At 35.2% G+C, this 15,025-nt stretch overlaps 1 protein-coding gene across 2 annotated transcripts in view; it reads right to left on the bottom strand.

Annotated features, from left to right (window-relative positions):
* LOC106867843 (tuberin) overlaps window positions 1-15,025 on the bottom strand; it is a 133,558-nt gene that overhangs the window by 28,884 nt on the left and 89,649 nt on the right. For both annotated transcript variants that reach the window (XM_014912876.2, XM_014912877.2), the window contains exons 20-29: window positions 14,571-14,696; window positions 12,396-12,536; window positions 11,195-11,384; window positions 8,942-9,035; window positions 7,877-7,979; window positions 7,460-7,602; window positions 5,298-5,450; window positions 3,309-3,742; window positions 1,540-1,890; window positions 1,021-1,097 (exon numbers count right to left, since the gene is read on the bottom strand). In XM_014912876.2, coding sequence (XP_014768362.1) covers window positions 1,021-1,097; window positions 1,540-1,890; window positions 3,309-3,742; window positions 5,298-5,450; window positions 7,460-7,602; window positions 7,877-7,979; window positions 8,942-9,035; window positions 11,195-11,384; window positions 12,396-12,536; window positions 14,571-14,696 — 1,812 coding nt within the window. The remainder of the gene's footprint in view (window positions 1-1,020; window positions 1,098-1,539; window positions 1,891-3,308; window positions 3,743-5,297; window positions 5,451-7,459; window positions 7,603-7,876; window positions 7,980-8,941; window positions 9,036-11,194; window positions 11,385-12,395; window positions 12,537-14,570; window positions 14,697-15,025) is intronic.

The following is a 15,025-nucleotide window of genomic DNA, read 5'->3' as shown; positions in this document are numbered from 1 at the left end:
TGAGTGGTTGGCGTTAGGAAGGGCATCCAGCTGTAGAAACTCTGCCAAATCAGATTGAAGCCTGGTGCAGCCATCTGGTTCACCAGACCTCAGTCAAATCGTCCAACCCATGCTAGCATGGAAAGCGGATGTTAAACGACGATGATGATGATGATGAATATAAAAGACATATGGAAATTAATATGTACATGTCAAATTTTGCAATACTACTACAACACATATGAAAAATGACATTGCTTAAATGGCAACCATTTTCAGCTTCGCATGCCCTTGCTCTTTCCAAAACTTGCACCATAACACCCTCAAGAGTTTCAGACTCCACTTCTATGATTTCTCTATGATGTTCTATGATGTTCTCCTTCAGTTGCACCAGGGTCTCCAGTTTGTTGATGTAGACCCTCTCTTTCAGATATCCCCACAAGAAAAAATCCAAGCTAGTCAAGTCTGGGGAACATAAAGGCCATTCAAAGTAGACCGCACACATGGTTCCAGCAAGATGGGGCAACTGCACATACTGCAAGAGAAACAATGCAGTTGCTACGGCAGTGCTTTGGAGAGAGAATAGTCTCCCGTTACAGCAATGTCAACTGGCCTTCACATTCAATGCCAAAAATGGCTGCCATTTAAGTGATGTCATTTTTCATATGTGATGTAGTGGTGTTGCAAAATTTGACTTGTGCATATTAATTTCCATTATGTCCTTTATATTGTATCAACATTTTGTGCATTTATTTGTGAAGTTAAGGAAGTTATTAAAAATTGAAACCCATCAGTGACTTTTGGGACACCTTGTATTATACAACACTGCATAGAATATTACAAGTCAATGAAGTCTCTATCTACATCTGTTCCATAAAGCTATTTAATACAACATAAAAATAGGCAACAATTATATCAGTAGCTGTTCAAATTATTCTAAAATCTACAGTCATAAAACAAGCTTGAGGAGACATAAAATAAAATTTGTTTTACAGAGAATTCAAGATCAAATCTAACTGAAACCAAACATTTGATGCCAACCTGTTCCTGAGCATTGCTACCTGAAGGCTTCTTCTTCTCTTCTTCCTCCTCTTCTTCAGGACTGGAAGCTGCTGCATCTGGAAAAAAATTTGAATAATACAGTTTAATACAAAAATATGTAATGAGGAAAGAGAAAGAGAAAATCATAATTCATCACTGATTTCTAAGGTTGAGATAAAACTACAAACTCTATCATATGTATGTGTGTATGCATGCATGTATGTATATGTGTGTGTGTGTATGCGTGTGTATATGAGAAAGTGTTTGCCGCTCTTTGTCTTATTGCATTGTTGTAAATGAATGTCATTCATTTCCAATATTCTTCAAAAATAAGTCTGGCCATGGGGAAATATTACCTTGCTATATAAAAGTTATGAGTGATGACAGGTAGGGCATCCAGCTGTATCAAATCTGTCTCATTAAACTCTGTTCAACCCATGTAAGCAAGGAAAAGTGGGCATTAAATGATGATACTAGAGTGACTAGACTGAGAGAAAAAGAAAAAAAAAAGTCCATTACCTTCTTTATTTGTAAAATCTGTGTTTCTATGATGCTTTAGTTCCTGGTCTAAAGATGTCTGCTGTGTGGAATGGTTCTCATATTCATCGTCGCTAAATGTACCACTACTATAACATTTCTCCCGACTCTTGAAGAACTGACTCTGTTGTTGTACAGGTATCTGTAGAACACTGATGTCAGCTACTGGAAGATCGCTGGGGCAGCTGTAAGGGTTTAGGCTGTTTTCGATCCGCATCATCCATGAAATGCTACCGCTAGGGGAGCGGATACGCACCTCAGCCCAACCAATAGTCCAACAGTTGCACTGATTTGGCAAGAACATCGTACTGGAAGATGATGAACTCTTTTCTTCTGGAAACAAATAAGTAAATAAATAATTATTATTACTTTACATGCTGGTGTTATATAGAAAGCACCCAGTCCACTCTTTAAAGTGGTTGGCATTAGGAAGGACATCCAGCCATATAAACCATGCCAAAGCAGACAGTGAAGCTAGGTGCAGTACTCAAGCTTAGCAGCTCCTGTTGAATCGTCCAACACATACCAGCTTGGAAGATGGACTTTACATTGATGATAATAATAATAATAATAATAATAATACGATAGTTAGAATATAATTAGTGGATGCTCAAACTACCCAAAAAAGAATACAAAAAATGCTATCACAAAGTAGTAGTGTGAATACACTAGGAATTGTACAAGAAATATGGGTTAGAATGTTCTAACAAGTGGTATAAGCACCAACTTTTACCAGTAGCAGAGACTTACATGGGATATGCCAATATATACACACAAAAAGTTGCATCATAACCAACCAGATATCACTCTTCTACTGCAAGAGTCCAAAGAATGGACTCACATCAATGTAGCTATACCTGCAGACCAAAATATTAAAACAGAGGACAAGAAAGGCAAGAAGTACCAAGATTGGAAATGAAAAGAATCTATTGAAGCTCAAAAGTGAGTGTGGTACCTATTCTGATTGATGTACTTGGGAACCATATTGAAAAGAGTAATATTCTGGCACCAAAAGCTGCAAATACCAAACTTCTTAGGAAGCATTCAGACAGCAGCAATACTTGGGACAGCCCATGTGTTGAGGAAAGTGCTGTGTCTCTAGACTGTGAGATGGAGCTGAGACAGCACATAGATAAATCAGAAGTGAACAAAAATAATAATCCATTCTACTATAGGCACAAGGCCTGAAATTTTGTGGGAGGGGGCTAGTCGATTACATTGACCCCAGTGTTTCACTGATACTTAATTTATAAACCCCAAAAAGATGAAAAGCAAAGTCAACCTCGGTGGAATTTGAACTCAGAATGTAAAGATGGACGAAATACCACTAAGCACAAGGCCATCAATTTTGATGATAGGGTACTAGTTGATATCATTGACCCCAAAAGGATGAAAGACAAAATTGATCTTGGCAGGGTTTGAACTTAGAATGTAAAGAGCTAGAACAAATACCACGAAACATTTTGCCTAATGTTCTAATGGTTGTGTCAATCCAGCTACACATTTCTTGGTGCTTGAAGGTGGGTAGATATAGTCAACTGAATTACCCCCCCCCCTCCTTCTACTGTATTACAGGTACTTACTTTATCAATCCCAGAAAGATAACAAAAAAGAAGATAAAGTTAACTCCTAATGTGCTTTTGAACTCACGAAACAAAGCAACATAAACTAAATATGAAGAAAAATTTTTTTTTAATTAAAAATTACTTCACTAATGTTTCTTGAATGAAAAGTCTATGAATTCAACTTACCTGGAAGGATATGTGGACTAGATTGAAAAAAAGTTTTCATATTCTGGTTTTCAACCAAAGGATCGTTTTCGTCTAAAAAAACAGACTGGTCTGAATCCAGCAACCCCATGTCGTCTACCGCTCGTTTCTTTTCTCCCACTATATCTTCTGACCCATTGCTATTGTGTGTGTTATGATGTGTCTGCTCAATGTGACTGTTGCTACGTGTGTATAATCCAGCCAATTTATGACGCTGTTTCTCTTTAGCTGTCTGTTTGGCTTTCTTTGCTGAACTGTCTTCCCAAGCTTGCCTGTACAACATGATACATTTTTCACAAACTCCAAGTGAACCAACTTTCTTACCGCCACCACTTGTGGTGATGGAAATGATCTTGTGTCCAACAAGCCAGGATTTTGAGCGACCACCGGCAAGTAAAAATTCTATCAAAGGTGGTCTGAAAAAAATATCAAAACAGGAAAATGTCAATAAATAAAACATGACAATTTATTTTTTTTGTAATAGTTAATAGTTTCAATGGCAAATTTTGGGCAACTTTTAAAACAGCAATTTCTAACTTTGGTACACACACAAAATAAATATATGAATTTAAGAAAAAGTGGTCTGATCAGTTTAATTGATGACAATATTTAGACTGGTATTAACTTTATCAACCCAAAAAGGATGAGAGACAAAGTAAACCTCTCTTTTTCTCCGCCCTTGAAAAATTTGAACTGAGAATATGAAGAAATATAATTAAACTCAGCAAAATGTTTGGTCTGCTCTACTTTTTCCAACCTACACAACCTCTTTTTAATAACGATACAATGTTAGTAAGGATAATGATGATGATGAAGTTTAACTCCAGGTCAAAAGCATATTAGCCATGGTCATTCTATCTTTTGTTTTTATATTACTGGGGAATGTGTCATTCTTTAAGATAATGGCATGAGAATTGAAGGAGATTTGGATGCCATTTCTAGAAGGTTAAATGACCATGAAACACTTCTCTAATTAGCTTACAATGGTAATGATGGTGGTGATGATGAGAAAGAGGAGGATGGTCATTACAACCATTAAATTGTTTTTGAGTAGGTGTAATGGAAGAAATACCCCATGTCATTTATTGCTACCAGGACATTCCTTTATCACACACAGTGAAGGACTAAATAGAAATCTAAATCCAATCCCCTGTATATTGTTCACAAAAGGCATGATATAAAATCAAGTCAGACCATATTTGGAATTTGACCAGTTATAAATATGCTTAAGGGGGATTAGGATGTTGGGATCATGATCATAAGGTAGGTAAGTTTGATTCCTGGACTGGGCAATGCATCATGATCTCAAGCAAGACACATCATTTCATGTTGCTCCAATCTACTCAGGTGAACATGAGTACCAGCTGAGTTCTAGTGCAGGTTTCTCTCTCCTTCATCAGTTACAACATTGATGTTTTGCTCCTGGATCAAGCGTGAGAGAGCTGAGAAGGTCTTTATGTCTGCTACAATTAAATTGGTACTTCAAACAATCAGCATAGTACATGAAACCATGCCATTCATACCTGTGAATGATGGTTAAGTTATTTTAATCATTTAATATTTAGATTACTGTCAGATGTAATGTTTATATAACATTGTTTCAAATCAATTCTTTTGATACCAACTTGACCAAGACCACTTATGGTTCCAAGATATAAATTTCATGTTTTAAAGCTATCTAAATTAAAACTTTTTGTTAAGTTCCATATTAATTTAATAAGCTTAATAATGACAGAGTTTTCACTAAATTCTTCATTAATTTCAAAATTAATTGCAACAAAGCAATGTAGTTCAACAGAAATATGATTACACAAGGGTTAATTATGCATTATCTCACAGTTTCAATATTTTAATGATATTGTTTATTTTTAGAATGATATTTTAGTGCACATGTGAGACTGGATCTAGAATATTTGGGCTGAATACAGCCAGTTTAAATGCTAATGAGTAAAATGTAATTGAAAGCCATACCTTTTGGGGACAGCAGCAAAATTTGCATGAGTATAGCGACTCATCATATCTACACAGGTTTCAGTTAACTCCATGTGAAACTGGTACGTTTTCTCATTGATAGGCAGGTTAGTTGAAGACTCTTGTAAAGACGATCCATATTTAAAACGCCGCCTGTTTACAAGCAGAAAGGAATGAGAAAACTAATATGTATCTAATTATTCAACATAAATCAATAATTTGCTTTTTTTTCTTCCATTTCATTTTTATTTAGAGAGTTAATACAGGAAATAAAAATACACTTTTATTCTTTTACTTGTTTCAATTGATGGACTGCAGCCAAGTGGGGGCACTACCTTGAAGGGTTTTAGTCAAACAAATCAGCCCGTACTTATTCTTATAAGTTTAGTACTTATTCTATCAATCTCTTTTGCCAAAAGCAAGGTTACAACATTGGTTGTCAAGCAGTGACAAACAAATACAAAAATACACATACATATATGTATGATGGGCTCCCAAACAGTTTGCATCTACAAGGCAAAGCTTGGCCCAAGGCTATAGTAGAAGGCACTTGCTAAAGATGCAGTATAATGGGAATGAGCCCCAAACCACATTGTTCCAAGGCAAACTTTTTAACCACATGATCATTCCTGCACCTATGTATAATCTTAATTATTTAAATTTCTTCTATTTTAAAATTTATTGCTATTATATATATTTTCTTATAGCTGAGGGGTCTTGGCTTATAAATTATCTGGTGACCTCACTGCTGCTGATGCCATGTAAAAAGTACACAGTACACTCTATAAAGTGGTTGGCATTAGGAAGGGCATCCAACTGTAGAAACCATGCCATAGTAGAGCTTCGCACAGTTTTCTGACTTGCCAGCTCCTGTCAAACCATGCCAATATGGAACGAAAATGTTAAATGATGATGATGATGATGTCGGTCACTGATGGAAGTTCAGTCAGTTTTGGAAATGAACATTCAGTTGTCTGATTAGCTAAATGGCTAATTAGATTAACATACAAGCGGTAGAATATTCCACAGGCATGAATACACTTGATGTAATTCTCAAACCAAATCAGTGTGACAGCTCGACTTTTAAATTAAAGATACAATTCAACCAACAGGCTTCTACACAGTTTCCATCTATCCATAATTCACTTGCAAGGCTTGAGTCAACATGAGGCTATGGTAAACAAACTTGTCCAAGATGCTACACAGTGGGGTTAAAACCAGGATCCCATGATTGCAAACTGAACTTCTGAACCATGCTGCCATACCTGCAGTCACAGATTTACCATTCCTGTATGAGGATTGTACCGTTAATTTTTCAATACTGAGCAATGAGACAGACATATTTAACTCTCAAATGACCCAAACCACTTAGTGGATGTGCCTCAAGGGGTAGAAATAGGTTATTAATGTAAACAGTAGTAGCACTGTAAAATTGATGAGTGTTTCATTAGAACAGGACTTAATTCAACTCTTTTATATATATCTCTCTCTCACTCTATCTATATATCTATATCATGGACTCTCCCGTCATAAGATGATATATGCAGGCTCTGCAATTTCTTGCTGAACAACCACACAGATGATTTGTTTATAGTGATCAAATGTTTGTGTTCACATAAGCCTGCTCCCTCTATCACATTGTCAATACCCTTACAGGTATATGATGTGCCACATGTTAGATGATGAGATGATTGCAGAGCAATGTGAAATGCAGTGTTTCGCTCAAGAAGACAACACAATGCCCAGTGTGGAGATCGAAACCATGATCTTGCCAACTTGACTGCAACACCCTAACCACTAAGCCATGCACCGTCATGAATGAATGAATGAATGAATGAATATGTGTGTGTGTGTGCATGTATATATATATTCACACATATATATTTTAATCTTCAATAGTCTTCCAAACTGCTTACATCAAATTTCACTCACGAGGTATGAAACAACCCAAGTCTATGTTAGAAGACACTTGCTTGAGGTATCACACAGTGGGAATGAACCCTGGACAATGTGGTTGTAAAATGAACTTCTTAACCACCCACACAGTGAAGCCTGCCAAGACAAAGTCAGTCATGATGCCTTAATGGCCTAACAGCTCATAGGATGATTCATCAATGTTAAATATCCGTTAAAGCTTTTCTTGCAGATAATATAAATCTTACCTTGTTTTATCTGCAGATTCACAACTTCCTGCACGAGCTCGGATGGCACTGTTACTGCTCCCTGGGCTGTGACTAGTATCACAGTTCTTTAATCTTTGCTTGGCATTTTCTTCAAATTCTTGCTGTACATATCTACTCAAACTCTACAAAACACAAGCACAAAATTATAATTAAAAAACAAATTTTATTGAAATTTAAATTCTAAGGTAATAGGAATTATTTATGAGAATTTTTTTCTTACAAATTCAAAAATTTGTTACTACATAGATCATTTACCTACGTATTACCGTCTATCTCATTAAGAACAATTAAGTTAATCAATAATTTAGTCAGATCTATATTTTGGATATATCATCAACATCATCATCATCTTCATTATTATTAAATTATTTAATTGGAAAAGAACTATCAACTTACTTTCTGGACATACTTTACAAAATGCCACCTCCACTCAACCCGACAGTGAGTAAACCAAGCAGCTATCACATGATATGCTAATGAGACCATAAAATGACTGAATCTAATCAAGTAAAGATAAAATAAAGAGGAATTAAATTACAATCAAAATTATACAGCAAACTGTTGTAGATGTAACTGAAAAAAAAAACAACAAAAAACAATAAATAAAATTAACTATTGCAGGGAATGAAAAGACTACAAGAAATGTGGAAAACAACAATTGCAATTGGGAGTACAGAGATTTAATAGAAATTAATAACCGATATAATAGGACGGTTGAATGTGAAAAGCACAAGGATTATTGCTCTCACTAAAGAGGGACATAAGTGTTATATGGGGAGACATTGAGAGAGATCTTATTTTTACCCCCTTACTTGTCAAAGTAACCAATGTTTTTTTTTTTATGTCCACTCTTTCCCTGTTAGCATGGGTTAAGATTTATTTAGACAGTACTCTATAGCTTGATGCTTTTCCTGTTGCCGACCTTTACTTGTTTTTTTGTTTTTGTTTTTTCAAGTAAGGAAATTTTTTATTCCTATGGGCCTCACACAGAAACCAACAAAATTACTGAACAGAAGTCTGTATAGTTTATAGATGGAAACAAAGCAGCATTGCTCAGTGTCAGTCTGAAACACATAGAAACAAATACTAATGCAAACATGCATGCATGCTTACACATACATACACATATACAAATATATTACAAAGTGCTTCCATACAGTTTCCATCAACCAAACTTCACTCACAAAGCATTGGTCAGTCTGAGGTGCCCAAGGTGCCACATTGTATGACAGAACCTGAAACAACTGTGTGGTTACTTACAAAATAGAATTCATAACTAGTAAAGTGGGATTAATTTCCAAATCAACAGAAATAGTTTCACCAGAAAAATGAAGTCAATGTATTTTCTATCATTTACATCAGCATTTCTAGACAATTTTTAAAACTAATTGATGATTAGATTTAAATTGAAATAATGATATATCAAACTTTACAAAAATGTAAGAGATGGATAAAACTTACTTAAAGGGATTTGTATAAGGCATTGCAATAGCAAAAATGCTCAAATACTGGTCAGAAGTAAAACTCATATACAGATTAGGAAAACGAACAATTGCTGTGAAAAGAAAAGAAAAAGAAATTGAAAATATCAGCTTTAAATTGGCATACACAAATTAAAATAGAAATCTAATTAAATCATAACGAAGCTTATGAGGGGATGCTGAAAAGTATTTGGCTTTAAGGGTATCACAAAAGGCCTGGTTGGAAGCCCAAACTCCTGAATTCTTTTACAGGGCTTAGAAAAACTGAAAGGCTGTTGCAAAAAGTGTGTGAATCTGAGGCAGGGAATATGTTAAATAAAATCATAATTAATTGATCCTCTTGCATTTTCTTTTTTTATCCAAAGCCAGGAACATTTCAGGACCCCTTCATAGTGTTAGTTGCTGTGGAAGTTACAACATTCTTTTCTCTGCTCCCACTGCTTGTAATACACTGCTTTATTTGGTACTTCTTCCTATTTCTTATTCTCTGGTTTCAGTTTTTTGGCCATGACTATGACAGAGTACTGCCTTCTCAGCTATAGTTGAATATATTAATGTCAGTACTTATTTCATCAATTGATACTTATTTTATTGACCTCAGATGGTTAAAAGCCAAAGTAAACTTCTGAACACAATGTATTTTGTCCAACACTTTACTAATTATGCTGACTAGCAGCCATTAAAAGAAATAAAAGAATCAAGGTTTTTCTTGACATCATCTAGCAACAGGAATTATCTTTCAAAGAAGCACAGGCCTCATAGAGGAAGAAAACGGTCTTTGTGGATAAGTATTCAGTTGGTGGTGGGGTTGGTATCATCATCAATATCCTTAACAGAATTCCAATTCTATTTAAGTCACCACTTCTCATGGATAGTCTTTTGGTCTTTCTTAAGAGGAAAATTATCTGATAGCAGTGTATCACAAAATGACTGGATGGTTGCCTGTATGCCGCACATGCATTAAGGAACTGTTCCAAAGAGTCCTTGAATCTCTCCAAGTGAGTCCCTTTGGCACATTATCCAGTGAGTAGTTCTAGGTGTAGGTTAGTTATGCTTCTTGAGTGTAGGTTGTATTCTGCATCATAGAATTTTGAGGAACACAGCTGAATTTAGGAGAAAGTGTCACCTTTGAGAATTGTACTGAAGGCAGTATTGATGGAAACAGCAAGTCACTATTAATTTAGTTTTATACTGTAGAACATTCATACATCAGAGTTATCACCACAGAACTTAGTGCAATACAGCAAATGACAGTCATTGATTCATAGTTCAACATCATATATGTGGGCCATCACTTGAGTTTAACACCACAGTATCAATGATTTAGTACCCAAATTGAGGGTTGTCAATGAAAACAATTATAGTTAATGATGAACTCTCCTGTTGAAGATGACGTATGAGCATTTGCCGAACAACCTGCACAAATGATTTGTTTATAGTATCAAATGTATGTGCCATACATTAGTTTCTCTCTCTGTCAAATCAACATTGCCTGAACAGGTGCATGGTGTACCATACGTCAGGTGTTGAAGTGATCACAGAGCAACATGAGAGGAAGTGTTTTTGCACAAGAACACAATGCACCACTTAGTCTAGGAATTGAAATTGCAATCACGAGTGCAACACCCTAACCCCTAAGCCACGTGTCCTCACATACTATCATTATACATATATTACTATTATTATCATCAATATGCTGCTATGAGTTGTCTACATACTTTGCAATATCCTGGTAGGAAATAGTGAACACTGCAGAGTGAGATGCTAGATCCAGTGTGTTGTTTATACAAACAGTTTTAATACAAAGATGAACCAATTTCACTTTGCTAATACTATTATTAATTGTCATGGAGGAAGTGTGAAAATCAAAAAATTTGAAACTATGCTTATTCAAAAAAAACAATAACTTATAAATCAATATGACATCTGCTATCAATCAATACATTCCAGAGTAATCTATATTCAAAAGCATGTCATTTTTCAAACCAGAATGTCAAGATTTTGAGAGAATATCTTCCACCCCACACACATATGTATGTATGTGTTTATACATATGTGTCTGTATGAGTGTGTGCATGTGTGGATATATGTGTGTGCACATGTGGATATATGTGTGTATACATATGTGCACACACGCACACAATACAACACACAACACACACACACACACACACACACACACACACACACAGAAAACTAATTCTGAGAGGAAATGTTGAGATGTTCTACTTACTTGATAAAAAGGTAAGTACAGGAATTCCCATATAGATAGTGGAAGAAATTTTACTGAGAGAAAGGATGATATCTGGGAGAAACCTTGTCATGGCATCAGGCATCTCAAAGGCACACATTCGAAGTGCATTCATACACAGCTGAGGACACCTTGACACCAGACCTATCTTAAAGCAGTTTATTAATTCCATCTGTAATTGAAAGAAAATGGATATTAAAAATTGACAAATAACCAAATGAAATAAAATTTCTCTCTCTCTCTCACTTTTCTACCATAGCCTTAGATTGGCCAATATGTTGTAAGTGGGCTTTAATAAATAGACATTATGTAGTAATGTACCCTGTCATCATCATAATTTTAATGCTCACATTTCCATGAGTCATACAGAAGACACTGAGGCAGATTTTCTACTATTGGATGCCTTTCCAGTCATCAACCCTCAACTTTTCCTATGCAAGCTAATATTTCCCTTTCGCCTGATATGTTTTTCATGGAAGACTGAAAACATACATCATTACTTGTATGATGGTAATATTCAATAAGAACTCGATAAAATAAGTACCAGTTAAACACTGGGGTCAATGTAATTGACTAACTCACTCCCTCAAAATATCTGGCCTTGTGCCAAAATTTGAAACCACTATTCAATTAGAACCATCATGTGATGTCAGGCCAAAGAGACACACACAACATATATATATATATATATATATATATATATATATATATATATATATATATAAAACAGGTTTCTTTACATTTCTGTTGACCAAATCCACTCATAAGGATTTGGTCAGCCCAAGGTTATAGTAGAAGGTACTTGCCTACAGTGCTGTGTAGTGGAACTAAACTATGCAAGCTTCTTAACCACACAGCCATGTCCATGTATATATATATGTGTGTGTAAGGGATGAGCAAAGGATATAAACATTGGTGAGAAAGCTACATATCTATTGCTTTTCTCATAATGAAATAAGATAGGTCTCAAGCCTAACTTTTGTTGTAACTACATCTTCCAGGATCTTTTCTTTAATCTGCCTTTATCATAAGTATCAAAAGATAATGCAATGCGAACCTTTCTGGTTACTTATAAAGAAATAAAGAAAGATAGAAAATAATCACAGAAATAAGGTATGTATGGTGAGAAAGAAAAGAATGCAGGTAACAGTGAGAGAAAGATTTTCTGTTAATACATATATACCTGTCGAGATCTTTGTAAATCACTCTGGTAAGTTACTATGGCACTGAGGACAGGAAATACCGCAGCTTGGAAATCAGATGTAGTAAACTTGGACGGGCTTTTTATTAATTTTCTAGGTAAACCCAGATTACGGTCTGTGATCTAAGAACAAAAAACAGTTTGAAATGGAACAATAGTGAAGATATTGAATAGCAACTGTATAAAAATTAATATTTAAATAAAACAGTTTGAATTTTAAAAAATAAGATGTTTTATCATTGTCCTTTTTTATAAAGTAAATTTCTGTTCTGTAAAAAAAAATATTTAAAATAAAAATTAATTAAAATAAAGAGGTATCAGGACAAGGGTACATGCACACCCACACACAGAGTTTTTCTCCCAAATCCTCACAAGGCTTTGGTTGTCCTGGGTCCATAGTAGAAGACAATTACCCAAAGTACTGCACAGTGGAATTGAACCTGAGACCACATGGTTGGAAAGTAAGTTTCATAAACTACACAGCCATGTTGTGACAATTTAGCAAAGAACATCAAAGACATTCTAGCAATGAACATCCTGCCTTTTCTATAAACCATATTGTATATCTTACTACATCATCAAATGTAGTGGTTCTCAACCATTTTTCGCCTATGGACCCTTTGATTCCTATTCTACTGGATCCTCATATGTGTTCAGTGTTTTTAAAAAAATCTTATTACATTTCTATAATCAAATATTATTAGGAATTGTATAAAAAATTCTAAAAACATTTTCTGTATTATAGAAATATAGCCAATTTATTGCACATAAATTTTTAAGAGCAAAATGTTATGTGGACCTCCAGCCCCAAGGGTCATGTGAACCCTAGTTGAGAACCACTGGTTTAATGTATCTCTTTCTTTTTAAGTACATAGGGTGTGATTTAAAGGAGATTTGGCTATTATTTCAAGCAGGTTGAGCGACTACATAAAGGATCCTTTGTCAATTATTTTCATGCTGCTATTGGTGGAATCAATTATGCAAATTAATACATTTGGATATTGTTCAGACAATAAATTTTATAATTGAATGTTTACTATTCACTATTCAAGTGTGAAATGAGAGAAGAATATGTCAATGTGACAAGCTAAAGGATAAAGAGTCACATGCCCTGCCTTATAGATTTGAACTCTTATAGAGACTTAATGCCACAACATACAGTGTGTGTGCTTTGTTTGTGAGATTTTTAAGCTTTGTCTTGGGTTTGAACACCTGAACACCATACGGTGAGTGTTACAGAACCATAACATCACAGCATGTGGTGTGTATACTTCATAATCACTTTTTTTGTAAGCCAGTCAGTGAGGAGAGGAGAGGTTGTGCTGATGGCCTTTGTAGGTCACAACTGACTGGCAAAATTGATGCTTCATTTGAACATCTGTAGGTTGATGGAGCAGAAGAAATTCCAGAGCTAAGTTGAAGCTGTTAGAAAAGATTGGATGAAGCGTTTAATGCAGGATCTGGAAGGAGAGAAAGGCAAACATAGTGAGGATGATGGAGGAGACACAGCAAGAGTGATGAAAGAGGAAGAGAAACATTGTAAGAGTGAAGGAGAAGAAACATAGTGGGAGGAGGAGGAGGAGGAAAAGTAGTGAAGGTGACAGAGAGGGTCTAGATGGAAAAGACATACAATTAGAGGATTGGGGAAAGTGCTTAGTATGAGGTTTCTTGGGCAAGATACAAAATTTACGAGAGGAAAAGTAGTGAGGTTCATAAAGTGGTTTCAAGCAGGGATTGTTGCTGTTTAGCCCCAGGTCATCCCCAAACAAAGGCATTCCAGTTGTGACCATTGATTTTTTGTCAATGTGCAGGGAACCTACAACCACACTATCCAATGTCTTCTTTTCTAGAAATGTGATGTGTGATTTACAGGAGATTTGGTGGCTATTTCTAGCAGGTCAAGTGACCATGTAGAGGAATTAGATGCAGTTGTAGTAGCAATACAAAGAAGCAAAGAGAGGAAGCTGTTCATCTGAGAACTAATGATGGAAGTATGGAGTTGGTGAGTGAAACTTTGCTAAATAAGAAATAAATCAAATCTCAATGAAATGACATAGAAGAAAGAAGTGTGTCTTGAAAGCAAGTGATGTATATTAGTGAAAATAAGAATATTTCAGGCCCCAAACTGGTACAAATGAGGTAAAAAGTAATACTTACTAAATTGCAGAGACTGTGGCACAGCAAATCAATCAATTGTCCTCTCTCAGACAGAACTAAAGTTTTATTTCGTAATAGGTTTGGGAAAAGATTCAAAAAACATTTCCACACATTCCAATCCCTTTCCTAAAGAAAAAAACAAAAAACAAAAAAAAAACAGATAAAGTGATTCGTTATTTATGGTTTGCAGTTTTAAACATTTTGTCATTACATAAACAGTCATATTTTGAATAGCAGTCATGTAATTTCCTCAACTAGTAACAAATATATGTGTGTGTGTGTGTGTGTGTGTGTGTGTGTATTAAAACAAAAGTTAAATTCTGGTCATAGAGTTTCAAGTAAAATACATGAGTACTTCAGCATAAAGTCATGTTTTTTCAAAGTCATCACTGATGTGCAACGAAAAAAATTGTCAATGTTGTTCATTGACAGCCATATATATCTTCATTATTTCT

The sequence above is a fragment of the Octopus bimaculoides genome, chromosome 10 (genome assembly GCF_001194135.2).
Source record: "Octopus bimaculoides isolate UCB-OBI-ISO-001 chromosome 10, ASM119413v2, whole genome shotgun sequence".
Taxonomy (NCBI): domain Eukaryota; kingdom Metazoa; phylum Mollusca; class Cephalopoda; order Octopoda; family Octopodidae; genus Octopus; species Octopus bimaculoides.
The sequence above is the reverse complement of the archived record's forward strand: the minus strand, read 5'-3'. Positions and strand labels throughout refer to the sequence as shown.